The sequence below is a fragment of the Marmota flaviventris genome, chromosome 9 (assembly GCF_047511675.1).
Source record: "Marmota flaviventris isolate mMarFla1 chromosome 9, mMarFla1.hap1, whole genome shotgun sequence".
Taxonomy (NCBI): domain Eukaryota; kingdom Metazoa; phylum Chordata; class Mammalia; order Rodentia; family Sciuridae; genus Marmota; species Marmota flaviventris.
The window spans coordinates 93,977,174-93,991,472 of NC_092506.1; the positions used below are offsets into that span (position 1 = coordinate 93,977,174).

Genomic DNA, 14,299 nt, shown 5'->3' on the forward strand with positions numbered 1-14,299 from the left:
CATAAAATGATGTCAATGACAAAAGCTAAAATTTGAGTCCTTACTATGTACCAAGCACTTAGTCATGACTTGACTGTTTCATGTGTATTTTACATGCACTGTGTTATCTATTCTTCCCAAGAACACATGAGGTAGGTGGTGTTGATGTGATTTTTATAGAGGTTAGATGCTAGCTTCAGAAAATTAAAAATTGTCCAGGGTCACATAGTTATCAAAAGTCTCAGTCTGAGATTGAAATCTATGTCTTTCATTGTTGAGAACGTTGCTACATTAGGAGAAAAGAATTCCAAAATATGAAAATCAACTATTGAGCTACACTAAGTTGAATTTCTATAAGTTCACTTCACCTGAAATCCAATGAAAACAAATTAGTGATTTTCTTTTCTTAATTTGTGCCTATGCAACAACCATTTGTGAGTATGTGTTTTGTCTAGCACATATTCAAGCTAAACTTTTTTTAGAAGCTTTAAGAATAGTGCACACATTGAAAAAACATAACATGAATTCAGATAATGTCATGACTTTCTGCATGATTAGGAGGTCATTCAACTATCAGGAAATAAGAAATATTGGAAGGATGTTGTTTCATTGGTTTGTGCTTACAACAAATGATCCTTCCAGAATAAAGATTTTTAGAATAGCACATTGAAATAAATGATGTGATTTATTGAGTGTCATACATGATTTAGCAGATTGGTTGTGTTGCCAGCAATAGCATGCTATCTGGCTTCAGAGAACTGATTGTATAACTTTTGATTATAACCTGGAGAGAACAAAAATGATATTCAACTTGAATGGTTTCTTGTAGGATGGTTGTAGGGGAAAAATTATATTGAACTGATGCCATTCATTGTTATTCATGCCTATAGAGATAAGTGATGTAGAAAGGATTAGTGTAAAGCTAGAACAAAATGTGAAGAAATTATGGAAAGAAGGATTAAATAAACTTTATAAGAATTATTTTAAAAATGAAAGACATTACTTGCTTAGATATATTATTACCTGTTTTACTAACTGGTAAAGTATTGGAACCATATTTACTTTCTGATTTGTGTATAACTCTTGCTTAGTATTTTTGCACAAATGAAAGAAAAGTATGCCAGCTTGATAATGAATTATATAAAATTATAGTAAAACAGGGAAAAGGTTTGACAGTCATAATTTAATTAAGCTTCATTTAATACAGTAAAATTTTATCAAAATGTATCTTCTGATGAATAACAATAAGAAGCATGTATTAGCATATCTTTTGGAATGCAGTAAATACTAGGTATTCTATATGCATATGCCCCCTTTATTGTCATAACACTTAGTTCTTTGATGAGGAAACTGCCATTTAGAGAAACCAAGAAATTTGCTTAACTAATAAGTAGCTTAGTGTAGATTCTATTTATATTATTCCAGTGCCTTTATTTTCTCCATTTTACTTATTGTAACTGAGTATTAATTTGTGGAGTAGCCTTTTGGGGAAGTGATATTCTGTGGTTAGTTTGCTTGAACAGACGCAAAATCTTTTCTTCTAATATTCTAAAAGTAGGTTTTCTTTTTGTGTGTGTGTGTGTGTGTGTGTTTACTCCTGTTAAATTTATCCCCGTCGTGGTGGTTGTTCTTCTATTGGCCTAACTTCATTTTCCATTGCTATGCTGTTGTACTTCTCAACCTTTCTTTTTCTTTCTCTCAACCTTTTATTTTTCAGTGTTTTGTCTCCTACATACGTTCAGTATACCTTATGAAGGATAAAGAAGTATTTGATGTGAACAAGTTACCTATTCCTGAATATGCACTGTAAGTATTCATAATGTAGCTGTGCTAGTCAGTCTTCAAAGTTAGTTTATTTCTGGCCTGGTTCTCTGATGGTCCTGGTTTAAACTGCTCTTCTTTGCCTTAAAAGAATGTTACAGATGTACAAAGAAAAAAGATTAAGTCATCTCTGGAAAATTAGTTTCTGTTGCCAGGAAGAAGTTTTCCCCCAATAAATATAAATTCCTTAAAGTGGTGGATACCTATGGTTTGATTTTATAGGAGACAGAAAGCAACTGAGTCTTTGAAATCTTCACATTTGTAGTCTTCTCTTGCCCTCTAAGATGCTGCTATAGATTACCATAGACATTTTATGCTTTGGATGTGCGTTTCTTCTCTAGTTCTTATGTTAGATTGTTTTCCCCATATTGCTTATTGCCTGAATATTATTTCTGAGTTGGTATTTCTTATAAGTATTTGCAACTACTATGGCAAGATACCCCTGTTTAGTGAATGGAATGATTGGTTTTGTTTGGCTTAGTTTGATTTTAAAATAAAAACAACAGCAACAAAATACTGAAAGTTTTTCACCTATAAAAGAGGAGTGTTCATTCTTTAAAGGAGTCCTACTTGTGGGGAAAGCATTGACATTATCCTATAGAACTTCATCATACTTTGAATATAAGAATAAACTTGCCCAGATAATGATGAAATGTGTTTACTAGTCAAGGTCTGTATGTTTAGCCTGCTCTTCAGGAATTTGAGTGCCTTGACCTTTAAATTGAGTGTAACAAAAACTTTTATTTGGGCAAGCTGCTACTTTCTATTCTTTGTTACTATGTTATATTGTAAGTTTAATACAAAAGGTAATTTGTCAGTTTTATTATAGAACACTTTATTTGCTTCATAGCATTGTTAAGCAACTAACTTTCTGTTTAAGTAATGGAAGGAAAATCATGTGCTATGGATAACAGTTTTTTGTTTGCTCACGTTTATTTACACATTCATGGTTTCACCATTTCTGAGCATGGCCCATGGTTTGGATTATTAGCTGATTTTTGTGCTCTGTGTGAAGTGCTATCCTAGTTTTCTGACTGACTTAGCTGGATTCTTAACAAACAAAAATTGCACAAATCTTTAACATGTTAGGGCCATATTTAGGAGATGTTTTGTTTAAACTGACTCCAGTAAATGTCATGTTTACAGTTAAAGACTGTTTTTTGGTGATAATTGAAGAAGTCAGAAAATAAACCTGAGCCTAAATTATTGTTACAGTTTACCTTGGTGTTTTAAGTTATTGTGGATAGATGTGTAATTTCCTTAAGATGTGTAGTCTTGTAGAAGTCTTGGATGCCTAAAGCAGGGCTATGTATGTAAGATATAAAAAAGGTTTTAAAAATTTTACTATAGATACATATTTTGGATGCCTAGTAGGTGCAGATCATTGTGCTCAGTGATAGAATTATATATGAATGTGTACTCTTTAAGAACTCAAAAAATTTTAGTAGCCAAGAAAACATAAATGTAAATGTATTATATTAAGAGAAATCCTTAGGTGGATTCAAGTTCATGATCCTAACCCCTCATCTCCATGAAAGTAATAATGATAATAGCAAGTTCTTAGTGGTTGCCCATATACCACAACTTTGACTGCATTGTATGTGTCAATTGATGTTTTATAACAACCCTATGAGGTTGAACTCCTGCCCAATTTTGCAAATAGGAAAACTTGGGGCTAGAGAGATTAAATACTATCTTGATACCATACAACTAACTGGTCATTGACAGAGCCAGGATTTGAACCTCAACAGTACTATTTCTGAAAGTGTGTTTTTTAGATGTTCACCATGTCATACAGGGAAAGAGTAGTGATCCATGTTGTAACATTAGCTGTTTACTAAAGCCAACCTTGCTCTAAGGTTTTATTTCTAATCTGCTATTAGGAACTTAATGAAAGCTGTTAGCTTTGATCCCAGCTGGGAACCACTTGATCTTAAATGGAATCTTGATAATAGATGGAGAAAGCGAGATTATTTTTATCTAATCTCTTTTTATAAAAATTCATTTTTATGCAGTGATTATGCCATGTTTTGATAAGAAGCATGAGGTGGGATAGGGATGATATTCTAGTTCATTCTTTTGAAGAACTGGATTTTGTCCTTTCATGGCATGTCTTTGCCAGTTTATTCAGTAACTCACATTTTTATAAAATGTACTTTAATATAGTTAATTAATTGGATGTTCACAATAACTATGATAGTCCTGGCACATGGTGTTATACTACATTATGAGGAAGCTGAGTCTGAGAGTTGAATTGAAAATTGATAGGTCTAGTACTTAATCTGTGACCATCTAGATTTGTTGTAATGCTCTTTATTTTATACCATATTATTCTAGAAGAAAAACCAGTATCTAAAATTTTTTCAGACAGCTTTTAAGTGAACTTTGGTTTGCATTTTGGATAATCTAGTGTGTCAGTACATTGGATTTTATTTCAGAGGAAGATTTTCTTTATGAAAGTTTTAGAAATATATTTCTAATCAAGAAACTCTTCCATAATACTGTACATGTACCATCAGTGTACTGAGATAATTTTTAAAATTTTTTCCCTCATTTTTAAGGTCTCTTGGTCTTGCTGTGGCACCACGGGTAAGATTTCTTCAGAAAATGCAGAAACAGTCTACCAAAGAATTGGTGAAGAGTCAAGGCAATGTGGTAACTGAGCCTAGGGCTCCATCTCTCACCAATGATGAGGTGGAAGAATTTAGAGCCTATTTCAATGAGAAGATGTCCATCCTTCAGAAAGGTGGGAAAAGACTACAAGGGACAGAGAATAGACAGAATAGTGATGTTAGTGAAGAGGAGGAGGAGGAGGAGGAGGGGGAGGAGGAGGAGGAGGAGGAGGAGGAGGAGGAAGAAGAAGAAGAAGAAGAAGAAGAAATGAAAGAGAAACTGGGAAAAGCAAAAGGGTCTCAAACTCAATCTCATCCCAACATGGAGACACAGAAGGTCAAGGAAGTTTCTGTGCCGTTCTTGGACCGAGATGATGAGGAAGAAGATGGACCTGATAATGATTTTCTTACAGTGAAACGGTGCAATGTGTTTGGGTTGAATCTTTCAGAGAATAAAGTGTTACAGGTAAGTTTACTCTCCATTGAGGGTCTTCTGTTATGTTTTTTTACTGTGTACTAGTTTTTGCATTTTGGGATTTTAAGAAAAGTAAGAACTAAGAGAATCATAGTTTTGTTTTTTCCAGTGGCACCCTCCCCACCCATATTTAAACACAGAGTAAGTGCCAAAGAATTTTTATTTTATCCTACGAGGTTATCACCTTTAATTGTATTTATTGGCTTTCTGATACTATGTTTTGAAAGTAGTCAGAGTCATGATTATGACATGAAGGAAGGCAGTGAGGTTCATGGTTTATGATGTGAGAATCTTTCATTGTGATTGTTAACATACTACTTTGATTAAATTGTTGTAAGGAGAAGTTACTATTTAAATCTTTCTGAACATGAACTTTACTTGTAATGAAACATTGGCTTTTGGGAACGTACCTAGTATCTTAAGTAGACTCAAACACTTCTTTTTAAAGACCCCTTATAAAAGCTTATAAAGTTTTCATGTAGATTCTTTGTTTCTCTGTTGGCACCTGCTAGAAGGAACCAGAGAGAGAGAGAGAGAGAGAGAGAGAGAGAGAGAGAGATTGATTCATCCCATATAATCTGTTGCCCTGTGATACTTATAGGATCTCAGTAAATATTTCTTCTTTCTCCTCCTTCTTTCCATTCTTGCTTTGTATCCCTTTATTCTTGATCAACTGTTGAAAGAGAATTGAATGAAAAATGGAACCAGACTCCTAGTGTTTATGTAATGTTTAATAAAATGCCAAGATTCATAGCAGGAAATACATAGAATTTGGACCATTAGATTTAGAAAGGTGTTTTTTAAAGTAATTAAAAAAATAAGCACTGTAATCCCAGTGGCCCGGGAGGCTGAGGCAGGAGGATTGTGGCTTCAAAACCAGCCTCATCAATGGCAAGGTGCTAGGCAACTCAGTGAGATCCTGTCTCTAAATAAAAATACAAAAAAGGGCTGGGGATGTGGCTCAGTGGTTGAATGCCTCTGAGTTCAATCCCAGATATTTATCCCCCCCGAAAAAAAAAAAAAAAAAAAAAGAAAAAAGTAGACATGTTTATTGAGCACATAGTGTATTATGTATGAAGCATTTTCTAAAAGTTGGCATCATTTAGTACTTGAAATATACTATGAAGTAGGAACTGTCATCTCATATAGGTGAGGGGAATAAAACCTGTGGCATAATCATGTACTGTCTTATTCTATTCAAGTTAAATCACTTTAAGTCTGCAGTTAAGTCTCATTTCAAATAAGTGAAACGAAACAATCTAACTTTTTGCTCTTAGTGCATTAAAATTGTTTTTATGCCTTTTTAAAAACTGTTAAGGGAATAAGCTAGAGGTAAGATTATGAAGGAATGACAAAATTTTGTAATGGCATGTGATTATTCATATTATAAGTAGGGTGCGTATTCAAGTATTTATAGCTCATCTGGCATTTGAAAAAAAATTAAATGCATATAGCAAAAAACGTTTAACTTTCTAAAAAAAGTTAATTTAGGTAACTGATGTGGGGTAAATTTAACTTTTTAAATATATAATTTGAGTTTTGAAGTGTAAGTTGTGTAAACACTACCACAATGAAGAGTAGAACACTCCTGTCACTTAAAAAAAAATTGGTTCTTTTTAGCTATACGTGACAGTAGAATCTATTTTGACATAATTATAAAATCATAGGTTATATCTTGTTCTAATTCAGTCCCCAGTACTTTCCTATCCCTTTCTTTTCCCCAACCCCCTGCTCCCTTCCCTTTACCATTTTTTTTGCCATTTACCCATAGTTATTTTTTTTTTAAATTGATTTCTTGTGGATGTACACGATGGTGAATTCACTGTGGTACATTCATATATGTATATAGGAAATTTATGCCAGGTTCATTCCATTGTCTTTCTTCTCTTCAACATGCCTCCCCTACCGCAATCCCTTCATTCCTTGGCTTCTCCACTGAACTTCTATTCTCTATTCCACCCCTTATTCTGGTTTAGCTTCCACATATCAGAAAAAACATTTGATCTTTGGTTTTTTGGGGTTGGCTTATTTCACTTAGCACCATAGACTCCAGATCCATCGATTTACCAGCAAATGTCATAAAATAATTTTTCCGTATGGCTGAATAATAGTATTCTCATGTGTACATACACACACACACACACACACACACACACACTCTTTATCCATTTATCTGTTGAAGGTTACCTATGTTAGCTCCATAGCTTAGCTATCGTGAATCGTGCTGCTGTAAACATTGATGTGACTGAGTCACTGTAACATATTGATTTTAAATTCTTTGGATGTGTACTAAGGAGTGGGATAGCTAGGCCAAATGGTCATTCTATTCCTAGTTTTTTTGAGGAATCTCCATACTACTTTTCAGAGGGGTTGTATCAGTTTGCAGTCCCACCAGCAATGTATGAATGTATTCTTCCCCCCCTATATCCCTTCCAAAATTTATTGCTACTTGTATTATTGATAATTGTCATGCTGACTGGAGTGAGATGAAATCTCAGTGTAGTTCTAATTTGAATTTCTCTAATTGCTAGAGATGTTGAACATTTTTTATATATTTATTGACCGTATTTCTTCTTTTGAGAAGTGCCTATTTAGTTCCTTTGCCCTTTATTGATTGGGTTGTTTTTTGGTGTTTTTTGAGTTCTTTGTATATGCTGGATATTAATGCTCTATATTAGGAACAGGTGGCAAAGATTTTCTCCCATTCTATAGGGTCTCTCTCCACATTCTTGATTGTTTCGTTTGTTGTGATGAAGCCTTTTAGTTTGATGCCATTCCATTTATTGATTCTTGATTTTATTCCTTATGCTCTGAGAGTCTTGTTGAGGAAGTTGGTTCCTGAGCTGATATGTTGGAGTATTGGGCCTACATTTTCATCTAGTCTAAAAAAGTGGTATTTGATCCACTTTGAATTGAGTTTTGTGCAGGTTAAAAGATAGGGGTTAAATTTCATTCTACTATATATGGATTTCCAGTTTTCTCAGCACCATTTGTTAAAAAAAGACTGTCTTTTCTCCTAAGTATGCTTTTGGCATCTTTGTCAAATATGAGATAACTATATTTATGTAGGTTTGCCTCTGTGTCTTCTATTCCATTGGTCTTTATGCCTGTCTTGATGCCAATAGCATGCTGTTTTTTTCCTCTATCTCTGTAATATAATTTAAATTCTGGTATTGTGATGCTTCCTGCTTTGCTTTTCTTGCTAAGGATTACTTAGGCTATCCTGGGCCTCTTATTTTTGTAAATGAATTTTATGACTACTTTTTATATTTCTATGAAGAATGTCATTGGAACTTTGATTGGTATTGCATTGAATCTGTATAGTGCTTTTGGTAGTAGAGCCATTTTGACTATTGATTTGGCGTATCTAAGAAGATGGGAAGTCTTTTCATCTTCTAAGGTCTTTCTCAATTTCTTTCTTTAGTGTTCTATATTTTCATTGTGCAGGTCCTTCCCTTATCCTCTTTTCAGTCAGTAACTTCACTCCACCTTTATCCTTTGATCTGATTTCTGACCCCTATAGTGTTGAATTTTTTAGAATTACATGGATAGAATCATACAATATGTATAGCCTTATGCCTTTTACACCTGACACCTTTTGTTTAATATGTGGTTATTGGATATATCAGTAGTTTGTTCCTTTAATTGCTGATTCAATTTCATTGTTTGGATACATCTAGTTTTCTTTCTTATTTTTAATAAATTGATTATTTCCCATTTTTGATGATCATGACAAAAACAACTACAAATATTCACATGTAAGTTATTGTGAAGATAACTTTTTTTTTATTTCTCTGGAGTTTATATATACCAGTGGGTTCACTGGGATCCTAGGAATTGATATATTGAATTTTGAGAAGCTCCTTAGTTGCTTTTCGAATGGGCTCTTTCAGTTTGTGTTTCTGCTATCAATGTATGGGAGTTCTGATTCTTCAGTTCACCTGTGCCTGGTATTGTCAGTCTTTGTAGCCATTCCTGCTAGGTATGTAGCTGAATGTTGTTATAGTTTTAATTTTCATTTCTCTAATGACTTAGCGGTAAGCCTCTTTTCATGTTTATTTGCCATAGAAATATCTTTTTTTGTGAAATGTCTTTCAGCTTTTAAAAAGTGTGTTTTTTTGCATTCTTGACTTCTAAGAGTTCTTTCTGTATTCTGAACTTATATTATGAGATGTATTTTGCTAATATTTTCTCCCGTCTATGGCATCTTTCACTTAAGTGTCTTGTAAAAGCAGCAAATTTTTGAAGTATTTATTACTTTTATAGTTTACGATTGTGTCATATCTGATAAGTGTGTGGTTAATTCAACGCCATGAAGGTTTTCCCGTAGAAGATTGACCTTTTTAGCATTTGTATTCATGATTAGGATCTGCTTAAACTCAATGTTTGGGTATGGTGCTAAGTAAGGGTCAAGGTTCACTTTTTTACTTATGGGTATGTAATTGACCCACTACCAATTTATTGAAAAGACTATGCATTTTACATTGAATTAGCTTGACTGTCAGTTGACTGTGTAGGTGTGGGTTTCTTTGTGGACTCAGTTCTGTTCTCTGTGTGTGTGCTTTCACCAATAACTCCTGTCTTGATTAGAGTAACCCTATAGTAAATCTTAGGTATTGTATTTTTCAATTTGGTATCTTTATTTTCCTCAAAAACTTTGGACTATTTTTATTTTTAGATCATTGAATTTTCATTAGTTTTTGAATCAGCTAGTGGATTAGTACAAAAAGCTGGTTTTATCTTCATTGGGATTACATTGAGTCTATAAATCTACTTGGAGGAAACATCTTAATATCAAGTCTTTTAATCTAATGAATGTGATATATTTTTGTTCCTTTAGGTTGTCTTTATTGTCTTTTAGCACACACATATCATCATGCACATTGTTTTAGATTAATATGTTGCTATTTGATATTATCAATAATATAAGTAGTACTTCTTAAAATTTCAGTTTTTAATTTTTCTTGCCAGTATACAGAAATACAATTTGTTTTTGTTTACTGATTATTCTAAACTTACCTGTTCTTGTGGCTTCTTTGCAAGTTCTGTGGGATTTTCTCTGTAGTTGATTAAACAATCCTTATTTGCAAACAACCATAATTTACTTTACTTATCATCTTTTATTTCATTTTCTTGTGTGCCTTTTATTTCATTTTCTCGCTTTATTACACTGAACAGGGTCTCAAGAATAGTAGTGGTAAGAGTAGATATCAATATGTTGTTCCTGATCTTAGGGTGGGGTAGGTGGGGAAGCTTTCAGTTGTTTGCCATAACATTTGATGTTAGCCTCTATATTTTGGGTAAATACTTTTATCCGATTGGGAAAGTTCCATTCTATTCCTAGCTTCTTTCATGTCTTTATAAAAAAAAAAAAAAAAAAAAATAGATGAGGAATTTTTTCACTTGCCTTTTTTACAACTATTATGGTGATCATGTGGTCTTTAATCTGTTGATAGGGTGCATTTTTTTTCCTCCCCCTTATGTTGAACCAATTTAGCTTCCTTTGAAAAACCTCACTTAAGCATGATTTGTTTTTCTATATATTGCAAGATTTTATTTGCTAATAGGCATTTTGTTAGGGATTGTTACTTTTTTTGTCACAAGTGAAATTAGTTTGTAGATTTTCTGCCTTTAATGAGCTGACTGATAATATGGTATATTTTAAAAATTTTGCTATCTTTTGCCAAATCATCCTCTTAAAGAGAGGTCATATTGATAATTATCCCAGTAGTTTTTATTTTAATGTCCATTTACTCAAACCATCACTGAATATGAACATGTTTTTACTATTTTGGGAACAATTAGAAATGTCTTATTATTTGAATCCATCTTGAGTCCTAATATTAATGAATACTAATTCTCAGCTTTGATTTCTCCATATTGCTTACACACATTTTACCCCATGTCTTTTTCTACTCCCTGTGTCTTTTTTTACCAAGTGTCTACCTTCACCTCATGTCTTCCCAGTACTGTGTCTCCCTGGACATGTGCCCTGCCCTCTCCTCTCCCCTACATGTGCTCCCCCTGCCTTTGCTTTAATGTCTTTCTCCCCTAGTGGCTCCCTCCACCACCTGACGCTTGTGTCTACATTTTCTATGTGCCTCTTCCTCACTTCTGGTACTGTTTTTTCCCCCTGTTGATTTGCAAGGTTTTATCAAATTTATTGTTTCTGGCTTTTAACTTATTATTATTATTTTTTAAGTATTCCTGTCACACAAAATACTTATTTGCCTGACTTACAATGCCTTATTGATCAGTGTGTGTTTAGGTTCTGGTACAGTGTCTCATGTGCAAATTTCACAAGTATTTAATGAATGAAAAAGCAGATTTACTTTGATAGTTTTGTTGGCTATGACTTATGTAGAATTTATTTGTAATATTTATTGGAAAATAGTATATCTTTGAAGCTATGTAAGGTTTAGCTGATTGACTTATACTGAAAAAGTATTGTTGAATGTTCTATGAGCATAGACATAAGTAAATTATTGGTTCTAAATGATAGACCTTTGCCTGCCTAGCATTGTCGTACTTTAGGTAATTGATAATGTCTAGTTGTAATGATGTGAAATTCTGATTTCTAAGACTATGTTTACATCACACTAAAAAATTCTTGAGGGAACAGGGGAGGGGAATAGGAAGGGGAAGAAAAGGAACTGGGGTCTGAATTAGAATAAGATATATTACATGCTTGTATAATTATATCAAAGTGGATTCTGCTCTCATGTATAACTAAAAAGAACGAATAAAATTTAAAGAAAAAAGAATAGGGAAAAAGACAGCTGCATGATTTTTTTTTTACTATAAGTTTGAAATATTATGACGTATTTGTCAAATATGAGGAACATTTTGGAACAGTTGATAGGAGTTTTGAGATGCTGATCAAGGAATTTTGTATTCCTGTACATTGCCTAGTACTGTATACAAAAAATAGAGTTGAGTTTATTGGTTCTTCAGCTGAACTAGAAATAGGCTGCTCCCCCCCCCCCTTTACCTAGTTGTCTGTTTCATTTCTTATTTGCCTTTGAATTTTTAAAATCAATTCTTATTTGTGCTTACATTAATATTCTTTCAATCACCATGTTTTTTTAAAGCAGTTGATTTTGAATGTGAATCAGCATTCACAATCTCAATCAGCTTTCTGTTTTAGATTTTGCTGTTGCATTTTATATTTTACTATTGTATTACAGTCATTACTCACTGACTGCTTTTTTCTTTTATTACCTATTTTTTTGGAATAGACCTGATAAAGATAAACCATAGAAACCATATACAGGGTGGGAAATGATGATTTACATCAATAAATTAGTGTATTTTCTGTGGGGTTCTAAATGCTGTTTTTAGACACTGCTGACTTTGTTCAGATGTTTCTGTTGCTCCTGTCTTAGAATTGTCTTCATATACACTGTACCATACACATAAAAGATTTGGTTTTGTTACTTGTTGTCTGTCTTCTTCATCTTGTCATTTTTTTCCTTTCTTGTCTCCCTGGAAAGGAGATAAAATTTGCCAAGCTAACTTGAGAATTGGAATCAATAGAAATATTTTGGACTGCAGATAAGATGGAATTTGTCTATCAGTCATATCACTAAGACCATAACTCTTCTTTAACTTTCTTTATTTGGCATTGAACTGGATACCAGATACTTTCTTTATGAGTTTTCATTTTTAACTATTTTCTCTTTGAGATGGGCTCTTGTTAGGTTGTCTAAGATGGTCCCTTGTGCTCATGTGATCCTCCTGTGACAGTTTATTGAGTAATTGGGACTATGGTAGCGTGTGCTGCCATGCCCAGATAAGTTCTCATTTTTTTATCATGACAGAAAAGGTAGATGACGATCCTAAAATTTCACAAAGGAATTAAATGCCTTTCCAAGGTTACAGGGGTGAGGTGTATAGTTAAACCTGTCTGCTTTGCCAAATCATTCTTCTCTATCCTGCTGCCTATTGTCATTTGTGTGTAGTTTGTGTGTAGTAACTGAGGAATGTCTGTGTAATCGACAGCACCAAAAATAATTTTAAGGTACCTGCTGTGTATACACACAGAATGTAGAATGAGTATGTTGTCTTTAGGCTTAGACATGAATGGAGAGGGCCAGGTGCAAGCAATACTTTTCTGTTTGACAGGATCAAAGCAGTAAAGGACACAGATTTTGTTAGTAATGGTGAGGGGGTCATGAGTGATGGGGCAATAGGATATGCAGGAGAGATCACAGCTGGGGTGAGCAGGCACTGAGGCAGTAAGAGAAGGTTGTTGACCTCCTGCTGTGATGGGATGACTTGCTTGGACCAGTTTTATGGGCTGTTTGGTGTTTAGAAAGTTGACCTCTAGGGAAATGGTGTTAGAGAAGACTGAATATGTAACTAAAACAATTAAAAATAATTTAGGACATTTATTTTAAATATAAAATGATATCTTTAAGGATATACTTTGCTGTCTTTTTTATATTTCTAGCTCAGCTGTGTCATTTTGAAGCTCTCTTCATAGTAAACATAGGTTGGTTTTAATTAAGACTTAGCCAATACAGATTATTTTTTGTTCCTTAGAGTTGATTCTAGATTCTGTTGAGATTTTCTTTTTTGGTAGCTTCCTTCCCTCCAGTATTGTAAGAACTCACTAATGTTATTAAAGCTAGATTAACTAACTTCAGAGCTTGTTTGTCAGTATACTCATGTTATTTTAAGTTTTAAATCTATATTGTGATAAAGGAGCCAAGATTTTTCTTTCTTTTGTCTTTCCATCTTTCCTCTGCTTTCCTGATTTTCTCCTTTCCTTTTTTATCTTTCCTGCAGCAATTCCTGAAAACCAGGGACTATGCTAGGTACTCGATGGCTTATAGAAGATTAAACTTATAAGGTAGCAGACTAATAATTGATTCAACCAATGTTCTAAAGCTTTGAAAGCTCTACTGGCCTCATAGTAGAAATGATGTCCTGAAGAAATTGTGGAGTAAGGAATTGACAGAGGAATTAGTACAAAGGGGGCAAGTGTTGTAATTGAAGAGAACCGAATGAGCAAAACCATGGCTATAAGGAGTGTTAACTTTCCTGAGTTGAGTTTCCATCCCTGTAAACTGTAGTCAATAACATGTCTGTTTGGTAGTGATATTGTGATGATTAGAAATATAAAGCAGCTAGCATAGTTTGTGTATATGGGAGGAGAATAGTTGATGTTAGCTATTATTATTTCCACTTGGTAAATTATAATAAAAAGATGACCAGGCCATGTCTGAGGTAGCCACTGAAAAATAAGATCTCTTTCTGAGCTGAGGACCCATTGTAGAAAGAAAAGGTGACATGTTTCATTTATTTCAGGTTTAACATCAGAAAACAGATGTTTTTCTAAAAAATTATGGCACAGTTAGTTGATGGAGCATTTTTACTGTCTAGCATGGACCTGAAAAGTGCAAAACCC

General features: G+C 33.6%; 1 protein-coding gene across 1 annotated transcript in view; it reads left to right on the forward strand.

Annotated features, from left to right (window-relative positions):
- The window catches only part of Ddx10 (DEAD-box helicase 10), a 265,520-nt gene that overhangs the window by 76,714 nt on the left and 174,507 nt on the right, over positions 1-14,299 (forward strand). Inside the window, exons 12-14 of the mRNA XM_071616682.1 lie at positions 1,697-1,785; positions 4,362-4,590; positions 4,636-4,878. Coding sequence (XP_071472783.1) covers positions 1,697-1,785; positions 4,362-4,590; positions 4,636-4,878 — 561 coding nt within the window. The remainder of the gene's footprint in view (positions 1-1,696; positions 1,786-4,361; positions 4,591-4,635; positions 4,879-14,299) is intronic.